Source organism: Gorilla gorilla, chromosome 17, assembly GCF_029281585.2.
Source record: "Gorilla gorilla gorilla isolate KB3781 chromosome 17, NHGRI_mGorGor1-v2.1_pri, whole genome shotgun sequence".
Classification (NCBI taxonomy): domain Eukaryota; kingdom Metazoa; phylum Chordata; class Mammalia; order Primates; family Hominidae; genus Gorilla; species Gorilla gorilla.
The window spans coordinates 82725239-82749678 of NC_073241.2; the positions used below are offsets into that span (position 1 = coordinate 82725239).

General features: G+C 33.3%; 1 protein-coding gene and 1 long non-coding RNA gene across 4 annotated transcripts in view; one reads left to right on the top strand and one right to left on the bottom strand.

Moving 5' to 3' along the window:
- DCC (DCC netrin 1 receptor) overlaps positions 1 to 24440 on the top strand; it is a 1206401-nt gene that overhangs the window by 1083350 nt on the left and 98611 nt on the right. For all 3 annotated transcript variants that reach the window (XM_019014295.4, XM_019014296.4, XM_055367978.2), the window contains exons 21-22: positions 2840 to 2872; positions 22538 to 22603. In XM_019014295.4, the coding sequence (XP_018869840.3) occupies positions 2840 to 2872; positions 22538 to 22603 (99 nt within the window). The remainder of the gene's footprint in view (positions 1 to 2839; positions 2873 to 22537; positions 22604 to 24440) is intronic.
- Positions 1 to 24440, bottom strand: part of LOC129528168 (uncharacterized) — a 67241-nt gene that overhangs the window by 21114 nt on the left and 21687 nt on the right. The window lies entirely within an intron of this gene.

A 24440-nucleotide genomic window follows, 5' to 3' on the forward strand; every position in this document is an offset into this window, starting at 1 on the left:
CAAGAATATAGCACTGAAAGCTTTGGACCAGAATAGAAAAAAGTTCTAGTCGTCAAATTCTTTTATGACAAAAATACATGATTTTTCTTGACAAATGATAGAAACATATGATAGAAAAAAATCAAGGCACAAATGTAAGCCATTTTTGTCTCTAATAAAAGGTAGTTATGAGAATCCATATGGTCCCTGTTGGAAAATACTCTTCAGTAGATAACATTTTGAGACATTCAAAATTTCTCAAGTTCTATTCAGTGCAGCTTTGCTAGTAGAAAAATAAATTCAAAAGATAAAAATGAGAATGGGTTTGTCTATCATTACATGTAGTTATTTATCCCTTGCTAAAAATATCTTAGACTGCAGACAATGCATGTATATGATTAAAGATAAAGGGCAGACAAAGAATGGAGATGAGATAAGGGTGGTAGTCTCGTCTTTTTTGACATAATTCTAAAGAATTCTCACCTAAATATGAGATGCTGATGAGGATAGTTTCTTAAATGTGTCTTAATCTGGCTGCCAAACCTACATACTTCCTGGATTGGGTGGGCACTTATGACCTTGACATATCTTGTCAAGGATCCGGTCATTCTTGCTGGAGACCTGTAGCTCTTCCAACAACATACTGTCCTTTCTCAACAGCTGTGTTAGGATCTCAGTTCAAAATTGTATTCCTGTCCATAAGCTACATATAATGCAATTGCCTGTCAAAAGCATCTTTATCAATACTATAATAAAATGTATTTGAGAAGCCATTAATTTTCAATGGGAAACAGAAGAGAAACTCTAGATAAAATTAAACTGTGGTGATTAAATTAAATGGCTGGTAAACCTTTAAAAATGTTTGTTAAATCTTGACAAGGTACAAGATTTCATAAAACTTATTTAAAGCTTTCAGAGAGCACCAAATTCTAACCACTAGCCCATCAGAGAGTGTCAAGATAAATTCTGCAGCTCTACTATGCAGCATAGTTCCTATAAATAATATAACTGTATTATGTACTTAAAATTTAGTAAGGTGGTAGATCATATACTGTGTTTTTACCACAATAAATAATAATAATAATAAAATGGGTGGGAGGAAACTTTGGGAGTTTGGGGCAAGTCTGTGGCTTTGAAGGTGGTGATGGTTTCATAAGTATATCCTTACTCTCAAACTCATTGAATTGCATACATTAAATATGGGCAGCTTTTTACTTTTCAATTATATCTCAATAACTTTTTAAAATAACGCTTATAGAATTGTAAAATTATAAACATTGGCCGGGCGTGGTGGCTCACACCTGTAATCCCAGCACTTTAGGAGGCCGAGGCAGGTGGATCACGAGGTCAGGAGATCGAGACCATCCTGACTAACATGGTGAAACCACATCTCTACTAAAAATACAAAAAATTAGCCAGGCGTGGTGGCACATGCCTGTAGTCCCAGCTACTTGGGAGGCTGAGGCAGGAGAATTGCTTGAACCCAGGAGGCGGAGGTTGCAGTGAGCTGAGATTGCACCACTGCACTCCAGCCTGGGTGACAGAGCAAGACTCCATCTTAAATAAATAAATAATAAAAATCCTTGTATATGTAGTGTTTCCCAAAGAGTAATTCACAATTAAAAATCTACTACTTATCAAGATATCTTTTCATAGAATATGTCTATATGTTATGTTTAAATGAAAGAAATTGTAATTGATTTCTGATTTAGAAATCACTCTTAGGATGTAATAGACATAAACCCTGTTCATCTGAAAGGGGCTTTCGTTAACAGAATCAATATCTACGTATTTCAATTCTAAACATTCTTATTAGGCAATGATTTGTGCTGCTTTATTTAGAAAAAGAAGGACCACCACCTGTAGGGCGTTTAAGGTATTTTTCAAATGATGATTGATTTGCTATAATAGCGCCACATCTGATGAGAGGCTATATTATCAGTTGCTGCCTATTATATTTTCTCCATGTGAATTTTACTGAGACATATACAGGAAGCAATCGGCAAGTGTTGTATCCTATCTATCAAGTTTGAATGGAATTAAGTGAGTTAAATATGCCCAAAAGACTCAAAGCTCAAAGACGGTCAAGTCTAGGTAAAAATAATTCTACTAGTAATTGAGGGAGGGAAGCTTATGAAGATCTGCCTTGGTCAAAATGCCATGTAATTTTCAGAAATGTGATAATACTAGAGATTTACCTCTTATTTAGTTTCGTCTGGTTAGCAGAAAAAAAAAAGTCATCTTTAAAACAAAATTTAGCAATTTAATTTTTATATTTTTAAATTTAAGTTTCAAAAAGTCATTTTTGAGACTATTACTTGTAAGTCATCTGAAGTTGTCAACAACAACTCAGGAGCTATCTTCACAAGGGCTAAAGTTTATCAAGATATTTAGATTATATTGTACCATATTTATTTATGGTTGCCAATTATTTTACCCAATCTGTGTGAGAATTGGTGAAGTTGTTTAAAAAATAGTCACATACAAGAAAATAGCTTCCTGAATTTTCTTAAATATATATATGAGTGATAATTACTTGGTAATTGCATGCAGTTTTTTTACTGTTAATTCTAGTTTTAATTAAATTTATATAATTGTTCTCAGTTTATGTTTAGAGGGATATGAAAAGTAAGATAATTTTAGGATGAATTGGTACAGCAAAAACATTATTTTCAATTTTTTTCTCTGAATACTTATTTAATAGAAATAAACATGTAAGTTTGGGTCCTTATCAATTTTATTTCAAGAGGGCACTAGCCTTGAAATAAAAACTTACTAAAAAGAACTGTTGGTTTGATATGTCAGCTTTCTTGCTAGGAACTGTCAAAGTCTAATAATGTTATTTCTTTTTCCCCCACAGTGGAACACCCTGACAAAATGGCTAATGACCAAGGTATGGTGGCTCAATCTGTCATTTTGTGTTCCTTGAATCAATCCTATCTGTTAGACATGTCAGTCATTACTTTATATTCCTCTTTTCACCTGGACCATACACCTGATGAAGCAGACACTGGCGTGATGATTAATCTTGTTAATGAAGTTCTGCTTGGCTGAGGCTGCGGCTCCGATAAGGAAGATGTAAATTTTCTTGAGAGGAAATTGTTTTGTCTCCATTCTGAAGGACCAATTAAAATGTCAAGCTTCTTTGTATGAAATAAATTTTTAGTGTCTGTCTGCACTTCTGAATAATTCACATTAAGTATAATTAAGCTCAGCATAATTTTCAAGCTGCTCTTGCACCCTTTCATGAGCTATGGATTAAAGTTCTGTAGCTCTACAGAGAAAAACCGTAAATTATGTGTGATTTTCCTCTGCAGTGAGCTTCTTTTAATATATAAAATCAAAGTTGGGTCAACTTTTTTAGGGCATTATCATGTTCATTTTGAAGCCAGAAAGCTCTTATTCAGTGAATCAGATGCTCATTTGACTCACAGCACAGTGTTTTCTCCCTTTTCCTTATTTATTTACTAAAAGCTGATTTGTATAGAGAAACGGGTAAAGTTTTACACAAAGGCAAAATGGAGATAGATAAGAGTTATCCATCAACTTGTAAGTAGATATGAACTTACTATTACCGTGATTTGTAGACTGATTGATAAATTAGGATTCCATTATCTTTACACAAAGGACAATTAGTAGAAAGCTGAGGGAGACAATGAATAGTTTATGAGTTTTATTTTTTTGAGGATGTTATTTTCTTTCCAGAAGAGTTAGGAAAAACAATAAACTGGTTGTAGTCAGTGCTGTCAGTATTTGTAGATTGAGAGTCTGCAGTTCATATCGTTTGTTTCCTTCCTGCTTTGGACACCTACTGTGGGCAGTGCTTACTTGCAAACATCGTGTCTCATAAGGCACCATGTCGTGAGATTAGGGGAATGCTTTCTTTCAACGGGAATACTTTTTAACTTTTGACAAATACTAAGCCTCTGGATGCTGGCTCTCCCTGACAGCAGAATGCTTGCTGCATGAGTAGCATTTTCTTCAGTGGTCCTGTGTTTACATTCTTCTCTGGCGATGTATACTATGCAGCTGCTTAACAGAACATGGCTAGGGGTTTACGTGGAATAATTGAAATGGGACTGTGCACAGCAATGCCTACTCAGGGTTAAGGTTTTCATTAATCTAGCTGCTCCTGCTTGCTTCCACTGAAAATATTTTCATACAATTAATATCTACTAAATGATATTTGTAAAAAATATGATGAGTAATTATCGCTTGGCATGTGTTTACATAGGTAACTTAAATATTAGTCTTGGTCAAATCCAAATCTGGAATAGTTAATAGCACCAGCTTTATTATTGCAGTTATAAAACAATTGAAACAACCTCTCATAACCTTCTTTACGTAAATAAATTTGAAGCTTCCGTAGACAGATAACTCCTAAGTAAGTTTTGAAATTATATTTAAAAATAATAGAGAAAAAGATTAAAATAACTGAACTAGTTGAAATGTCATTATTAGTCACTTAGTTGACAACATGTCCAGGCTTCTCAATAAATGGCTTTCCACTTCTCTCTGGATACTATTATATTGTTTTTTCTTTTGTTAATTGCTTTTAGTTTTTTAAGGTAACTGTTTTGCATAATATTATTTTAAACCACCACACATATATTCTGTAAATTGATTATTTTATGAAAGGCAAATGAGTAAATTATTTCCCAGTCCCTATGATCATACATCCTCCATGGATTTTACTTTGAGTCTCACATCTACAATAAATCAGGCTAGTTCTCAGGAACAAAAGGACCCCCTCAAGAATTACTGCCAGTGGCTGAGTCCATTAATATATTTAGTCAGTTGTTCTTTTTCTTCATCTAATATTACTCAGAAGGATTCTGTCACATATGTAACTTGGAGCCGTATTCAGTCATGGTTGGCATGTAGTTAGTTGATCAAGTTGATAGGTTCTAAATTTTACATCAAACTCAATTCACTTATAAAATTGAGAGGGACTGATGACATATAATTTAGTGGTTATAAATAATATCTTCAAATTCTTACAAAGAAAGCATATAAAATTTGCTGCACCCTCAAAGCACGTTTTATAAACAAAATCAGTCTTCTGAGTTGATGACCACATGCATGAGAAATAACCCAGATTAAAGATCCCTCTAAGATTGATGAAAATAATAGGAGGAGGCTGATCTTAATACTCCCATTCCCAGAACACTGCAAATTAGTTGAATATGTTTTACCATTCCCACTGTTAGACCTATTTGCCCCCTTCTCATGGACAAATGATCCCACTATTACATTTATGACAGGAGCTGAGTTTCTGCTGAGAGAAAATTCCCTCAGAGAAAAAAATGTGGCATCTGGGGTCAGAATTAACCTTGCAAAGATGAATCCTAAATAAAGAAGCAAGATGTTGAATTTGACTTATATGAGAGAAAGTGAGACCAGTTTTGATTGTCCTAAAAAAAGTATCTGTTCAGATTCTTGTCACAATTATTATTATTTTAGGGATTGAAGATCTACCATGAAGAACATAAATGTGAAAACAATAGTCATTTGAAATGGTTTTGATTTGGAGAAAATATTTTCTTCTGAGCAATGGTATAGTAGTTGTTTGACAACGATAGGCAATTAACATAGAACCCCTGATTTCTTTATGTAATTGTAAATTGATGAAAATATAGCATTTTTTAAACTTTCTAATCTTGACCACCTCTATAATTCTCCTTTTTTGCATCACCCTATCTCTTGCTCCATATCCTAATTATTTCTGCAGATTCTTCCAGGCACAGGTGGCAAATAAGTTTGGAAGTAAAAGAAATTTTAGAGATAAACCAGAGTTTCATTTTTTTGTAGGGTTGGGTAAGGAAATTGCACAGGCTATATGAAGCGGGTGCAGAGGTTAGATAGAAAAGCTATGCTTTAAAAATTATTTTTAATTTTTGTGTGTACATAGTAGGTGTATATATTTGTAGGGTACATGAGATGTTTTGATACAAGCATACAGTGTGAAATAAGCACATCATGGAGAATGGGGTATCCATCCCTTGAAGCATTTATCTGTTGACTTACAAACAATTCCATTACATTGTTCATTTAAAAATGTACAATTATATTATTGACTATAGTTACCCTGTTGTGCTATCAAATAGTAGATCTTACTCATTATTTCTAACTATATTTTTATACCGATTAATCATCTTCACCTCCCCTCTCCCCAGCCCCCCACTACCATTCCCAGCCTCTGGTAACCATCCTTCTACTCTCTACATCTATGAATTCAATAATTGTTTTGATTTTTGTTTTGACTTTTGATTTTTTTCCTTTTTTTTTCTATATTCTGATTAAAACTCCTTCAATTTGTCTGTGCTGTTGTGGGCCTATGTAATGGTAAAATGAACCGCTATGCAGCTCTTGCCAGCAGTCACTGTTTTAAAAGCTTTACAGGAGTGACTCACTTAATTCTCGTAACAATACTGTGAGAAAGGTATTGTCTCCATTTTAGCAAGGAAGAAAGTGAAGCTCAGAGAGTTGTTATTTGTCTATTGAAACACAGCTAGTAAGTAGAAAGGCCATAAATCCAACCCCAGAAACCACATTCCAAAAGCCTTTTTTTTAAATTATTCTATTGTTATTTATTTTTTTTAATTTTTTGAGACAGAATCTCACTCTGTTACCCAGGCTGGAGTGCAATGGCACAATCTTGGCTCACTGCAACCTCTGCCTCCCAGGTTCAAGCGATTCTCCTGCCTCAGCCTCCTGAGTAACTGGGATTACAAGTGTGTGCCACCACACCTGGCTAATTTTTTTGTCTTTTTAGTAGAGACAGGATTTCACCATGTTGGCCAGGATGGTCTCGATCCTCCTGACCTTGTGATCCGCCCGTCTTGGACTCTTAAAGTGCTGGGATTCCAGGCATAAGCCACCATGCCCCACCCAAAAGCCCTGATTTTAACCATCAACTGCATTACAACAGATATGTTACATATATATAGCCACACATTCACATTCGACATATAGCTATAAAGTTGCTTTAACTGAAGTTTTGTTTACTGTTATTTGTCCTATATAGATCTTCCTTTTCACATCTCTGAATATTCTAAAGAACAAGGGAAATAACTCTCAATCTGAGGTCATCTTGTTAGTGGGGTGGAAACAGCGCTGATTACATGATCCTGACACTTCTTTATTTCAGGAAACAGGAATGGTGATAATTCACTGTCTAAGCCAGCTTGGGTTGTCAATACAAAACGCTATATACTGGGTGGGTTAAACAACAGAAAGTTATATTCTCAGAGCTCTGGAAGCTGGAAGTCCCAGAACAAGGTTCAGTGTGGTCAGTTTCTGGTGAGGGTCCTCTTCCTGGCTTGCAGATGGCCTTCTCGCTGTGTCTTCCCGTGGTGGAGAGTGACCTCTCTCGTGTCTCCTCTTCAGAGGACACTAATCCTATTGGATTGGGGCCCTACCCTATGATTTCATTTAACCTTATGATTTAATTACTTCCATAAAGGCTCTATATTCAAATATAATCATATTGGGGGTTAGAGATTCAATATACACATTTTTGGGGAAGCAATTCAGTCCATAGCATCCACATTTAAAAAGAAAGCTGTTATTTCACTCCTTCACTAATTTTTTCCCAGTTTTTCAGATAAAGAAGCAGAAGGTAAACATTTTGCCCAGGATCACAGAATTAGCTGTTGGCAGAGTTAGAACTCAAAACTTTTCTTTCTGGTTCCCAGAGTGTGCAGTCTTTCTACTGTAAATGGTTACTATATTTAAAAATTTGATTTCCATTCTTCTAAAATCAGCTCCAACATTTCAGTGTCTCACAGAAGCATTTTAGAAAATCCCTTTGTTTTGAGTTTGCAGTGGAGGTTAGCTGTAACTCTGAAACATGACTGCTTCTTAAAAGTGATTATTAGATCAAACGTTTAAGGTATTTTTGTTTGCATCGTTATGTCCCATTTAATGTCCAAATATTGTTCTCCACTTTGAGTTGTCTTTGTATGAAAATCGATATTCTTAGCATCAGCAGAAATGTTTACTCTTTCATGTGTGTTTCTACGTCTGCTCATTGTAACAATAGGTGCTATGGCGATGATACAGTACCTTAAAGTGGGCAGGATTCTCATGAAGTGATTTTCACCATTGCTGAGATGAATTACAAAGAAAATGCTCACTTTGAGCACTCTCAAGTGTATTTAATTCTCCATGACCTGCAAAAGGGGTGATCTGAAACACTATCCCTAGAGAAGAGGCCTACGTACATAGGGCAGTTTACAGATCCAGATAAAGACAGCCTGCTGTAAACTGCCCGCCCAACAAGGAGGAAGAATTACTCTCCTGTGAATTGTGGTAATGGCTGATAATGGTCTAGCTTTTCATTTGGAAGTCACTCAGTGTGTGCTATAGGAGCACTGGAATGGAATTAGATACTTTCAGTTCTAGCACAGTCCTGCCACTGGGACCTCTTGTGTAATGTTGGGCAGGTGACTTAACATCTCTCAACATCCTCACCTGTAAAATGATAAGTTCAGACTAAATTATCTTTTGGTTTCTTTCAAGATTTAAGATTCTGAAGTTTTAAGGTTGGTATTAGAATAAAAACTCAGGCATAACATCTTTGCATAGTGAAGCATTTATGGCTTTTCCACTATGTGTCAATTACTCTTCTATGCATTCTGCACATGCAATCCTATTTGATACTTACAGCACCCTTACAGATGTAGAAAAAGAGACAGAGAGGTTAAAACTTGCCCAAACACTCACAGTATGTAAGTGGTGTGAAAGTTGATTATACAAAATGGAGTCACTCATGTCATACCCAACTAAAATGGAGTCAGGAGGTTATAAGGAAAAGCACTCAGATCACATACATTTATTCCAGGAACTGTCTTGTGAGACTAGACCCAAAACTTCAAGGACCTGGTCATGATTCTAAGATTCCACATCTTACTTAACAACTGCTGACGCTCAGCAGCTCCTGGAAGACACTACCAGCACCAATTAACTTACTTTCAAAACAACTTGCATAACCTTCCTCTATTCCACAATAAAACTCCGCCTTTCCCTTTATTCTCTAGACTCACCTGGGGCTACCTTGGTTTGGGTGTCCTGAATTGCAATTCATATTCTCAAATATCTTCTTCGCTCAGAGATTCATCTCTATATATCTTTATTTTAGGTTGACAGTGATTAGGCCCAGATACATACCCAGGCTACCTAACTGGAGAATCTCTGCTCTTGACGCTGTGTAATTTCTGGAAATGCAGACTCATGATCTGTCATCAAGAAAGTTATACCTAAATGGCATCACCATAAGTTCACCTAGTTTAAAGGACTTTGTCTTTCCTTAATAGGGTATTCAGGCAAAGTACTTAACACTGCACCTGCCATTTTACACCTCAGCAGTTTTAATCTCATGAATAAACAGAATGTTAATTGTTTCAAATTTCAGGGAAATAGGGTTTTTGAAGCAGTCTAGTCAAGCTTGGAATTTAGTTAATGTAATCCAGACTTTGCAGGGTTTGGATTACAGCAGCCAGGGTGCTGTTTGAAAAATGGAAACCTTTAGTGCCTTCTGATGGGAGCTGTTTAATTGAAAATTAAAACCTCTTCTTACCCTATTATTGTGCATAGTTTCAACACAGTTTATTATTTGGCTGCTTGCTACACCCACTTGAAAAAGCTATTCTCACCTGGGTTTTTCACAGGTCCAAAATTTTGCAATTCTGTAAGTTAGGACTGTGGTGAAACAGTAGTAGCAGAAAATGAATAATGTGCTTTTAATGGAGTGTTAAGGTGCTTATCATGTTCCCAGCAAGCAGTCAAGTAGCTGCCTATGTCAACTTCTCAGCAGTTTTCATGTTTTAATAGGTAACTTTGAAGGAACAAAAATGTACTCAGTACGCATAGGAATTGATGTGATTCATGGGATAATTTTAACCTTCTCACACCTGTAAGGTAGACATTTTTGTTTATACACTTCAAATAAAATTCCATAAACAGGTTCTTCTTGTAAGAGCCACTGTATTTTGGATGCCATTTCCTTGTACAGACATTGGCCAAGTGCACGGTCTTCCTAGCTTTATTTTCTGCCCACTTCAATCAGCCCTAGACTCTGCCGCTTCAATTTTCTTTCCAAAACAGATGGGTCACTGTTGCTTTGGGGATGAGTCAATTCTTTGACATCAAGAACCTTGGCTGTCTGACTCTAACGTCTCTTTCCTGGTGTCATGGCCAATAGATCCCTCCACATATGCCACAATCACAAATCACCCTGGAAAAAGTGCATTTTTCACAACTACATGCTGTAATGTGTACCAATTTCTCAGCCTTAGCTGTGCTTTCTCTCTTTCTCAACTAAGCAAAGTCTTCTTTAAGACTCCCTTCTCAATTTTACTTTTTTCAAGAATCCTTTCTTACCTTTCTTGTCTTTTATTCACCTGTATTTTCATAACAACCATCCTATTTTTATTGTGTTTTCCATTTCTTCTTATACTTTGCTATTTATATTCTTAGCTTCTTGACCAGATTTTAAATTCCCAAGGACAGAGAACTGGCTAGATTCTTCACATTGTCATCCCTACCTCCCTAATTTAGAATTTATCCTATTTTAGTTGTCTGATAAGTGTTTGTTTAATAGAATCATAACACAAATGTTTGGGGAAGCAGCTACAGAGTAATCTGGAAAGATAAGTTTTACCATTGAATGAAAAGTGTAGATTGGACAGCTCAAAGTAATAGTGCACATGGCTGTGTATATTGGAGATTTACTGATCTTGGGGGAGACGAGAAGTTACGCATATATTTCCAACAGGAAAAAGTATATTCAATAATCACCTACTAAAATAAAAGCTAAATAGAAAAACAAGTTCTCTGTAATTCAGCTGATGGTAGTTACATTTGTAGATGGCTACGACCTCCTGCACTCATTTTGTGACCTCCAGTCTTGCTGTCTTTCCTTGTTAACAGAAAATTTATAGATTTGAATTTCACCAGCTGCTTGGAATTTTGAGTACAGAAAGGAGAAAATCAAAACTAATGGAAGCTGATAAGTTTGTTAAAATTGTGGCTATGAAGTATGAAAAGAACTACACTCACTTTTGATAACTTGTGGATTACTATGTATCCAGTACTGTGCTGGCACTAGAAACATTAGAAGGAAATGGTCCTGGCAAAGCATTAGAAGGAAGTATGGTTCCATGGGTCCATTGTCAAGAAGCTTGCAATATAGTTAGGAGGAGGATATTAACACTTCCAGTCCAGTATGAAAAATACAAAATGCCAAATCAGATGGTACTGTCTACATGTGTATGTTACGGGATTTCAGATAAATCATTGTGGGCTGGATTAGAAAAGACTTCTTAAAAACCTAAGACTGGGCTTTAAATATATGGGTAGAACTAGACTCAATGCAAACTATTACCGGGGGAAAGAGTAGCTGATCCCTTATGTAGAGAAATTCTAGGATGGAAAAGTTAGGAAGCCAAGATGCTGGGAAAATAGTGAGGACTACAGGATGGGCTCCAGGAACATTTAGGATATAATTTGCTCAGGCACAAACATATCTCATGCCTACCTTTGCAGAGTAGTACATTATGGCAGAGACCTATGTTGGTGAAGAGGCTTTTGCTATTTCTCTCTGCTCTAATGTAGTAGTTCTGGGGCTTTCCTACTTTTCAACATATCAGCTAGCTCTTGTCTACACTGGCCAGTGAAGGCCTGCCTGCTCCCTTGTATCCCGAGCCCTGGAAACCCATCCACTCTTGGTTGCTGATATTGATCATTTCCTGCTTGGAGGGGTGTGACTGTGGGATAGGGAGAGAAAAGGATGATGGGATGGGAGTAGGAATGGGGCCTCAGTAGCAGTCATCTTCAAAGAATTTTCTTGGCCTTTTTTTTTTTTTTAACCACTTCTGTTGTACCTTTTCTGAAGTGGCAACTTCACTTTTTCCAGTACTCTGCATGGTTACAAAGAAACTATTTTTCGTTCTCTGCCACAGCCTTGTTTTGTTCTGCATGTTCAATTGAGAATAGAGCCACCATCTCAAGTCATACATACCTAAACTCTCACTCTTACACCCCAAGACCAACTCTTTGAAGTGCTCTAATTTCTGTCCACAATTTTCCCCATTTCTCCTGTTTTTTTTGTTTTTTTTTTTTTTTTTTGAGACAGAGTCTCACTCTCTCACCCGGGCTGGAGTGCAGTGGCATGATTTTGGCTCACTGCAATCTCTGCCTCCTGGGTTCAAGCGATTCTCCTGCCCCAGCCTCCCGAGTAGATGGGATTACAGGCCCCTGCCCCACTATGCCCGGCTAAATCTTGTATTTTTAGTAGCGGTGGGGTTTCACCATGTTGGCCAGGTTGGTCTCGAACTCCTGACCTCAGGTGACCTGCCCGCCTCGGCCTCCCAAAGTGCTGGGATTACAGGCCACTGCTCCTAGCCCCCTATTCCTTCTTTTAGTTATTTATTCACCTATAATGCTAAAATCATCATCATCAGAGTCATACAGTATCAGCCACTTCAAATGAAACCCTGTGTTTATTCATCTTTCTGAGCTATAGTTGTTTTCTCAGCTATAAAATGGGGTTAGTAATGTCTGCCTCAGAGATGCATAATTAATATTGTCATATTTATTGGAACAGTTTATTCTGATCCATTTAGTTCCACAGTCATCCAGAATAATCTTTCTAAAATACATGTGTAATTAGTCAGTGTTCTGCTTAAAATATCTTCAGTGGATCCCTATCCTCTATAAAATAAATTCTAGACCATTTTGCAGAGCATTTAGGGAGTTTTATGATTGTACCTCTGCCTTTTTTTTCTAAGCTCATCCACCTCACGGTTCTCTACCTAATAAATCAAGACAGATCTTTATCTGTCCAGCTCCTTTGGTTCCCTAATTTTTGCCTTTTCAGTTTTTGTCCACTCTCCCTTGTGAGACATCAAGAATGTGGGAATGGGAAGTACTAGAATTCACAGGAGTAACCAATGTGTTTCTTAAAATATATATGTATGTGTCTGTGTATTTATATATTTATATATAAATACATATATATTTATAATATATATTATATATTTATAATATATATTATATATTTATAAATTTTATGATATATATTTATATTTATGATATATATTTATAATATGATATATATCATATATATTTATGATATATATTTTTATGATATATATTTATATATTTATATTTATATATTTATGTAATATATATTTATTATATATATATTTATATATATGTATATTTTCCCCCACTGGTTGGCCTGGCAAAGTATACTGCTTTTACTTTGGTGCTTGCAAAAAGAATTCTCACCTCACATGCCACCTCCTCTGAGAAACCTTTTGCTAGGCATAAGTAGATAATCATCCTGTTTTTCCACTGGGTCACGTATTTGTTTGTTTCCTTTTTTTTGAATTTTTGGAAATTACCATATGGTTGTAATTATTCACTTAACATTTTCCGTCTCACTGACTTACAAACTTCTGCAATAGTCATTTTATATTCCTAATGCTTAGCACTGTGAATCTACTTAATGCATCTGTTGAGTGGATGGATGAAGCACGGATGGAGACATAAATGATGAAATACTGTGCTCCAACAGTGTCGTTATCTACACAGACTAGCAGGACACAAGCAGGGTGCTCATGTTCTAGTGTTTTCAGACTGCAGCTGCAACTTCCAGACCTATAGTCACTTGGAGGAGAGAACTCTCTCATCCTCTTCTGCCTCTTCTTCCCAGGATGCTTGGCAAATTTGCTCAGGCACAAACATATCTCACACCTGCCTTTAGGATAAGCTTGTGAACCAGGCAGATGGGGGAGGCTTTTATGGATCATTTCGTGGCCTTTGAGAACAGATGCTCTTTTATAAGCCAAAAAAGATTGTCTCATTCTTTATGTTGTAGCCTGGCAAATGAACTAGCTCTTGGAAATATCTAGTCATCCAAGGCAGTGCCCATATTTTGAGGAACAGAATGCTTTTTAGATTTTAATAAAGACTAAGCCGCATATAAAAGTGGTTTCTTAGACCCCTAGGCTGACTGTTACTTCAGATATACTAGAGGCAAGTGTGCATAAAAGGAGATTCCAATGACAGGAAGGACTTCAGAGACCACCATCTACCACCATACTACTAATATTATGAAGCCATCTTTATATTTTATTCTATTAAGAATTCAATTGTTATTCAGTTGTTTCATCCCTAACTTGCATGGATAATAATTATAATAACTAATAAACATATTAGGCTTTAGCTGTGTGGAAGGTTGTGACAAGGGTGATCAGGAGCAGCTGACAAGTTAGCAGCAGCCAGGCAAGGGAGATAGACTAAGTGTAGTTATTGTCACATAGGTCAGAACTTATCATCTTTTCTGACCTGAAATCTTTAAGGAGGAGGTTAACTACTTTCCTGTTATCAAAAGATCTTGATCTGTCCAGCTCCTTTGGTTCCCTAATATATGCCTTTTCAGTTTTTGTCCACTCTCCCTTATGAGACATCAAGAATGTAAGAATGAGAAATAGTAGAATTCATAGGAGTAACCAATGTGCTTCTAAAAACAGAAATATGCTAACATGGTGAAACCCCGTCTCTACTAAAAATACAAAAAAATTAGCCGGGCGCAGTGGCGGGCGCCTGTAGTCCCAGCTACTCGGGAGGCTGAGGCAGGAGAATGGCGTGAACCCGGGAGGCGGAGCTTGCAGTGAGCGGAGATCGCGCCACTGCACTCCAGGCTGGGCGACAGAGCGAGACTCCGTCTCAAAAAAAAAAAAAAAAAAAAAAAAAAAAAAACAGAAATATATATATTATATATTAATATATGATATATAATATATTATATTTCTTTTTATATAAAATATATAAATATATACATATATAATATAATATAATAATATATAATATAATATATATAATATAATATATAATATAATATATTATATATAATATATAATATAATATATTATATATAATATATAATATAATTATATATAATTATAATTATATATAATTATTTAATTATATATATAATAATACTATATTATATATAATATAATAAATTATATGTAATATAGTAAATTATATATACTATAATAATATATAATATATAATAATATATTGTATATAATATAATATAATATATTGTATATAATATATTGTATATAATATAATATATTGTATATAATATAATATATTGTATATAATATAATATATTGTATATAATATAATATATTGTATATAATATAATATATTGTATATAATATAATATATTGTATATAATATAATATATTGTATATAATATAATAATAATATATTGTGTATAATATAATATAACAATATATTGTATATAATATATAATATATCAATATATTGTATATAATATAATATATAATATATATTATATATTATTTTATATATTATATATTTTTATATATATATTAAATATATATTATATAATACATATTTTTATAAATAATTCATATATATTTTTATATATAATTATATAATATATATTTTTATATATAATATGTATTTTATATATTATATATATTTATATAATATTATATATTATGTATTTTATATATAATAAATTATATATTATATATTATGTATTTTATATATAATAAATTATATATTATGTATTTTATATATAATAAATTATATATTATATATTTTATATATAATAAATTATATATTATATATTTTATGTATAATAAATTATATATTATATATTTTATGTATAATAAATTATATATTATATATTATGTATTTTATATATACAATAAATTATAAATTATATATTATATATTTTATATACAATAAATTATATATTATATATTATATATATTTTATATACAATAAATTATATATTATATATTACATATATTATATACAATAAATTATATATTATATATTATATATATTTTATATATAATAAATTATATTTTATATATTATATATTTTATATATAATATATTATACATATTTTATATATTATATATATTTTATATAATATATTATATATTTTATATATTATAGTATATATATTTTATATAATATATATTTTATATATAAAATATATATTATATATAATATATTATATATTTTATATATATTTTATATATATATTATATATATTATATATATTTTATATATATATTATATATAATATATTATATATATTATATATATTATATATAATATATTATATATATTATATATAATATATTATATATATTATATATAATATATTATATATATTATATATAATATATTATATATATTATATATAATATATTATATATATTATATATAATATATTATATATATTATATATAATATATTATATATATTATATATAATATATTATATATTATATATAATATATTATATATATTATATATAATATATTATATATATTATATATAATATATTATATATATTATACATAATATATATAATATATTATACATAATATATTATATATATTATATATAATATATTATATATATTATACATAATATATTATATATATTATATATATATTATATATATCAGTTGGCCTGGCGAAGTATACTGCGTTTACTTGTTGGCCTGGCAAAGTGTACTGCCTTTACTTTGGTGCTTGCAAAAAATAATGCAATATTTGTAAACGTTTTTCCTACTTTAGAAGATTTCACAGACAACTTTTTTCACCTATCATTTGCCAGACTCTTCAAGAAACCACATGCATGCCTCAGACAGTCAAGACCTATTATCAGGCTAAGATGTAAACCAAGAGCAGAAATTAGGATAAGAAATTAATTTGTTTAAATTTGTCTAGGATCCCCACAGTTTCTATTTTGTATCCTGATTTTTTTTGTAATAACTGTATGCTCACTCAATTTCATTTTATTCGTGTGTGAAATTATTATCTTAGTTTTGAATTTGATTTCTAAGGATTTTTAAAAAATGAATTTACTTCTCAGGAAGAGTCTAACCTGTTCATATTTTATGGCCTAAATACAGAAGTTGGAATTGCAAAAATACTACTACTTATGATTAAGAGAAATATGGGTAATGGCATATTAGGTTTTCTTGCACTTTGGCTCAGAGTAGTTTACCAAATGCATTCCTATCCTGCAGATTATTGCCCTTAGACTTTCCACAGGTGGAAAATAAAACCAAAGGTTTTGAAGAAGGGAAAGCAGCAAGAATCTGTAGAGCACCAGGGCTCAATATGTGACAGGCATAGCAGTAACAATGTATTTTCTTTCAATCAGTGAACTTTCTTTCATGTTGATTTGAAAACAATGTATTGAACCTTAGGAAAAGGTTAAGAGAGCTCATTAGTTCTTTTCTATTAAAATATTTGAAATATCCTACGTATTGGTTATGATTTTGCTTTCTGGTTTTTGATGCCCGATGCCTTTGTTTAAAATCAGCATTGTTATCTACTGCCTGGTAAACCGATCTTTTAGAAACACATTTCAGCCTCTGACAAATCACCTACTTTAAATACGGTCTGTGTGTTGGATGGACAGTAAAATTATATTCAGGTAATATTAATGGATGTTCTTTATCTGCTGGTATACAAGACAGAAAATCAATGCAATTTCTATCATCATTAGAATTATTTTCAGAAAGCAAATTTTAAGATCAAGAAGATATCTCAGTGCTCAGCACCCTTGGAAAGATATACATTGAACATTTGTTAGATGGCCAGTCTGTCCATTTGATTTAGATTATGGACAATATGTTTTTCTCTAGGGATTGATTGTATGAACGTCGTCCTGGATGACGCTCTCTTATGCCCATTCAGGGAAGATGGATTAAACAAACGATTAGAACTACCACATCCACTTTTCTCCATGTCTTCTGCAGATTAATTTTCCATTCTCTCTTCTCTGAACTTATAAACAATCACACAGAAAAACTAGACTCTAGGACTGAAATCCCAATTGAATTAATCTTTGTTCAGTGCTGAAAATTTTTTATCGTGGAAAAGATTCTCAATCTGCCCATGTGTGCTGCAAATAAGGATTTAATATAAACATTAATGTTATTTCATTTTATACATACACCACAATAAAAACATGCAAATAATTCAGGTGACATGTAAGGATAAGAACATAAATAATAAATTGCATAATAGTAATAACTTAAGATTTGTACTTACTATTAAAACATTACAAAGCATCCTAACTAGCATTAGTTACTCATAGGACATTGAGAACACATTTTTGCATATCACTTCAGTTAGCACAAAGGAATATAACAATGAACAGACTTCCTAAAGGAAGTGATATTACTTCTGCCATTTTTTTCTTCAATTCAGAGAACAGGTAGCAGGGAGATCAAGAAGACTTTTGTCCAAGGAAGCATATGGTATGTGCCAAAAAGGGATAAAAAGAAGATTCCTTATGAGGCCCATCTTTTAAATAAAATGTGAAAGGCAACCCCTTAAACGACTTCATAACATTTTAAAAATTCAAAGAAAGGAGAGGTATATGAAATTTCTGATTAGGACCTGCCTAAGCATTACCTAAATAAAATATATTTAAATATATAAAAGCTATTTTGAATAACTCAAAACAGCTACAAACTCCCTCTATTTTAACTCAGCCAATGCCCATTTAATATTGATTTAATTTTTGTTTCTGAAGCTACCATTTCCTGGTTCCAAAATCTAAGGTAAAAGTAGAAAATCATTTGCTTTTATTATCAAAACTTTGGCAGAAGTTTTTTTTTTTTAATGAAATTAGCTGCATAAAATCCCTAAGTTGTTAAATGAAAATAAATTCATTACTCTTTAATATCTCATTCCTCCCCATCCTCAATTTGTGTTATTGAGAAAATATGGGTACATAGTAATCCAATACAGAATTCTTCTTTATATCCTGTAGAATTATATTCATATAGTACACTTTGTTTTTTGTTGTTGTTGTTGTTGCTGTTTTTTTACTGAGCCAGAGTTTTGCTTTATCGCCCAGGCTGGAGCGCAGTGTCGCAATCTCGGCTCACTGCAACCTCTACCTCCTGGGTTCAAGCAATTTTGCCTCCACCTCCAGAGTAGCTGGGACTACAGGCATGCGCCACCGTGCTCCGCTAATTTTCGTATTTTTAGTAGAGACGAGGTTTTGCCATGTTGCCCAGGCTGTCTTGATCTCTTGACCTCAAGTGATCCACCCTCCTCGGCCTCCCAAAGTTCTGGGATTACAGGCATGAGCTACTACCGCACCTGGCCTTCATATAGTACATTTGATCACTATTCATATAAAATTGTATTATCCATATAAAAAGGAAAAAATAAACTACTCATTTCTAAAATGCTTTAAGCTATGTTGAACTTTATTTGAGGGAAGAAAACTGAAATTTATTACGTGATTTCCCCCAAATTTATATTTGAATTTCCATAAATCCATTTAATTATTTAGAATTTTAATTTGTAAAAGTGTTAAAAATTTAGTATGATATGCAAAAAAGTAATTCAAGATTTTAAAATAAATATAACTGAAATATATAAAGTTATGTGACTGAAAATAAAATATTTTTATTTGCATGCAGTTCTTTTAATAATACTTTTGATAAGAATACTTTAATAATAATTAAAAAGTATTTTTAATTAAACCTAGTAGTAAGTTTATAGTAACAAATGAATTAAGTTATTCTTAAATCTTTAATGTCAGAAAATATTAAGAACCATCTGCAGTTGGTTAATATTAACCATAAATAGGCCTGCATAGGATCTGATTACAATGAACCAACTCTCCCTGTCATGGCAGGATCCATATCTAATATATCTTTTTATACTACTCCTTCCCTGAGGATCTAGGACTATGCGTTGCATGTAGTAAGCATTTAATAAATTTTTGAAAGAATTATTACCAGTTTTATGCTTCATTAATAAAATGACCTCTGGGATAGGGAAGTATTTTATATCTTTGCATTAGCTGACTTTCACTCCAGCTGTTTTCTAAATTCTAATTACTGCTCTCTTTCTCGAAATCAGTGCTTATGAAATTAACCAAGGTAACTAAACACATCCAATATTTGTTCTACAGCAACAAGCTCTTAAAAATGCTGTGATATGCCAAGAAGTAACACCCATAAACCCATATCCTTTCCTTTTTAGCCTTTATTGTCTCTTCATTTGACAACTTTGTGATGCTCTCCTTAAAGCAATGGGAGAATCTTTTATCATTATTATTATTATTATGTATTGGCCACATAAAGGGAGACTTCCTGAAATTTAAAAGACATATTTCAGAGAATGGAAACTTAACATCACTCAAAATTAAAATTAAAATTAAAATCTGATGCCTGTGTCTTTAGATCAAGAGATCTTAGGCTCATCAATATCCCAGAAATGGGTTTTGTGGTTTTTTGGCTGAAGTGGTGCAAGAAATCTGAATCACTATAAATCTAAACTTGCTCGTTGATGACATCAACTTTTTAAAAAGTGCTTTCTGTTGGACTTGTTGAGAATTACATGATTTCCTTTTGTGATATTAATCTAATTATAAGGGACAAAAAGTTAACCCACATCAATATACTAGATTCTGTGAGTAGAATGTCCAAGCTTTAAGCTACTCTTTGTTATTTAGAAACATTTCTAGAGTTCCTTTATCTCACCCAGCGCTTTGACCTATACGGCATCTGATTTCTTCTACCTATTGAAATTCACAATGTAATCGATAGCCTCACTAAATCTAAGGGGTGCTGTACCCATAGAGCTATATGTGTATGTAATATATGAATATGCTTATTGGCTTCTTTTTGCATCCTGCCACAAATTACAGCGAGAGTTGGAAACTTCATTAAAAAGACATTTGCCAGGCTGCTGGAGGAAAAGGAAAATCCTCCATAGGCTACCTAGCTAATTTCCAGCCGATACAGGATTATTCCCAACAGGAAACATGTATTGCTTTACTGGCCTAAGTGATGATGTTGTTAGCATCTCTTTTGGCTGACTGCTTTGCAATCTAGCTGCTTTCAGTTGCTAGAAAAGTCATCTTAATATTTATGTAGAGCTTCCACCTCCCATCAGCCAACATTGATCTCACGGTGTCTCGTGGGCAAAGCTTCTCCGCTGCTCATTGAAACCCCAAATGCATCACAGTTATATAAACAAGGTATTTGTAAAAGGGTTAGACTTGTCCACATTTTTGTCAGCCCACTAAAATTTTCACAATTTCAGCTCATTTTGATTGTTCCTCTCACCACCACCTTCCCCCTGTACACACACATAGGAGCCTGCATCCTATCTCCTACTTCCTTACATACTCACAGTCATTGTCCCAGCAGATATTAAACATGCCGTTTTATGCTGAAGATATAATATAAGGTGACTGAATTAATTTATCTTATTGCTTGCTAGAAATTTGACATCCTAACTTCAGCTCTGACTTGATATCAAAAGAATTTTTTAAATTGTGAATATAGAGTCAGTTAACAGGATTCTAAGTTGTTTCTTGAAAGCTGTTTTGCAAATAAAATGATAAAATCTTGGGAAAGCTTTAGTAAGGGTAGTGTTTGTCATGCAAAATAAAGTCACAAAACCAGGACTTGAAAGTTATAGAGATGAAGAAAACTGAAATCTCTAAATGTGAGAAAACAACCTATGTTACTGTATCTAAGTGTCCTGGTTGGCTTTCTCTATGTCATCCACTGATTGGAACTGCTTTCAGAAATAACTCTTTTAAGCAAATAAAATAGAAAATTACCTATACTCTGGTCTTTGTTTGCATACAGATTCACCTCTCAAATGTTTTACATAAGTAGTCTACCTAGATATTCTAGAACTCAAAATCTAATCAAATAATTTCAGTTCTATGAATGCACCAGTAGAGAAAAAGATTATCTGTGGTGAAACACCATTAATTAAATTTTGGATGATAGTATAATTATTTCTGGTGAATTCCTGGCTTATTTCTCTTAAATACTGCTTTCACATCTGTTACACACCTAATGGAAGGCAGAATTTCCAATAATGCTATACTGAAGGAGCTTTCTTCCATTTATGGTGTATTTGTAGGAAATATTCAGACCATATGGTTTGTGACATAACCTCCACTCTTACTTCCAATGTGGAATTTCATTTCCAGGTACTGTATTTGACACCTAACAAAGAGAATACCCAAAGCCCAGTTATAAGATGAAATGTGCTGGCCCCTTGTAGGATAACAATAATTTTCCATAAAGTCTTGTCAGATGGGTGACAGTATCTGCAGGACCTAGGAGCCAGGACCTGAGTTATTTCTGTTCTAAAAAGTTCAGGAGAATAGCATTTAGACCGACACTGCTGCTGCACCTTTAATAAAAGACTTTAATAAGAATATTGGGAGAAATAAAAAGAATGGAGGATGGCATAGCAGTGAAACATTGAATTTAGTTTAAGAGAGTTTACTTTTGCGACTTGTTTTTCTCACACATGGAAAATAACATTTTCTTATAGGTGTAAGGGTATGAGAGTTGTCAGGCTTTCTTGGGGGTGATCAAAGTAATCTGTTCTGTTATAGTGTGTGTTAAAATATTTATTCTTTTTGTCTGTTCATTTTGTTTCATTTGTACTAACATTGTGACATGCTCTCCCAATGAACAGGTCGTCATGGAGATGGAGGTTATTGGCCTGTTGATACTAATTTGATTGATAGAAGCACCCTAAATGGTAAGTATATAAATTAGGTAATATTGAATTAGTTATATTAATTAAATGGTTAATTCAAGAGTGTCTGGGGCAAATTTTCTATCAACTACAAGTGCCAGGAACCTTGGATTTAGTGTCTTAGTGGGATAATAGAAACATGAAGTTATTAAAAAACAAAAACAAAAACAAAAAAAACAAAAAACTTCTAGCACATTCTGCCAGGAGATGATGCCAATAAGAGTTGGCAGGTATGTAAAAAAGGAGTCAGTTAGAGAAGCCCAGCATGGAGCACTTTGTAAATGACACAAAGCTGTTAAATACCAAGATTTTTAAATGTTACAATACATTTAAGATGTTTGCAGGAATATAATTTTATTTGAGAGAGGTGATATCTAAGGTTGGTTAAATTGAAACCCACCCAGTTTCATATATTAAAGTTACTTGGATTTTTGCCTGCAGGGTACATTTAATTCTTCAAAATCCTCTAGCATCTTAGGGCTAAATTCTCTTTGTGTTGTCTACATTAGACATTTATTTCTGCTCATCCTAGTGGAGCATGCCCAAATATCTGCTGGCTTTAAGGATGACCAGATGGAGGTACTATCTAGAGCTACATAGAAGGACAAGGTTGGTGTGGGGGCTGCATTCCAGGATCTTATCCTTAGTTTTGCTGAAACAAACTTTAAAAGGATGGATTAATACTGGCCAAATTTTCAGGGGACTAATGTATATATGAGGCCATGTTATAAGTTTCTTTTTCATTATTGCTGTTGTTTGGTTTGACTTACTAAAAAGACCTTCAGATATTCAAAATGTGAAGATGAACACTTGTATACCCATCAGCAAGGTTAAGATATGAAATATACAGCATGGAATTGAAATATCTTGTATGTCTGTGTTTTCTCACATGCTTCTTAACACTGTTCCTCACTCTGATATAAGTGCTCTAATTTGATGTTTACTACATATGTATATGTATCCCTAAACATTATATTGTTTTACAGTTTTACAAATTTATAGAAATGATATTGTATCCTGCTACAACTTGCTTTCTTTTTTAACGTAGTTTTGAAGATGTATCCATGTGTTTACAAATAGCTCTCACTCATTTATCTTGGCTGCTGTACAGTATTCTATTTTATGAAACAACAAAATTAACCATTTTTGCAGGTTTTCTTAAGAAACTTGATTACTGAACTGATAAATTTCCATTTGTTTGATCTCCTTTTAAAAAATCCAGAAAGGAAGTCAAAATTCCAATCTAAAAATAGTTTGCTGCATGTGAAATAGAATAGTGGTGTGAATTAAGTGATTATTTCTTATTATAGGCTGTGATAATCTAATGCAGCAATTTTCCCAAGAGGATATATATATACAGAGTACACCAAATGCTTGCATCAAAGACTTAGGGTTATCTCTCCTCTGGCCAATGGTAGACTTAGAAATATATTTTCACCTCTTGACTTATTTTTGAATTGCCTGGCAATACCTTCCTCTGCTATTAATGCCTTTTTCCTAACCAGCAACACGTAGAATGTCTTATGTTTAAACTTTGAGTCCACTTCTGCTGCTATTAAAAAATACCCCAGATTTGGGGTAACTTATAAACAACAGAAATTTATTGCTCACAGTTTTGGATACTAGGAAGTCCAAGATCAAGGTGCCAGCAGACTGGGAGTCTGCTGAGGGCTCATTCTCTGCTTCACAGTTGATGCCTTCCAGCTGTGTTCTCCCATGGTGTTTGGAAAGGGTGAGCAAGCTCCCTCAGGCTTTTTCTAAAATAAGGGCACTAATCCCATTTATGAGGCCACCACTCTCATGACCTAATTATCTCCCAAAGCCTCCACCTCTTAATGCC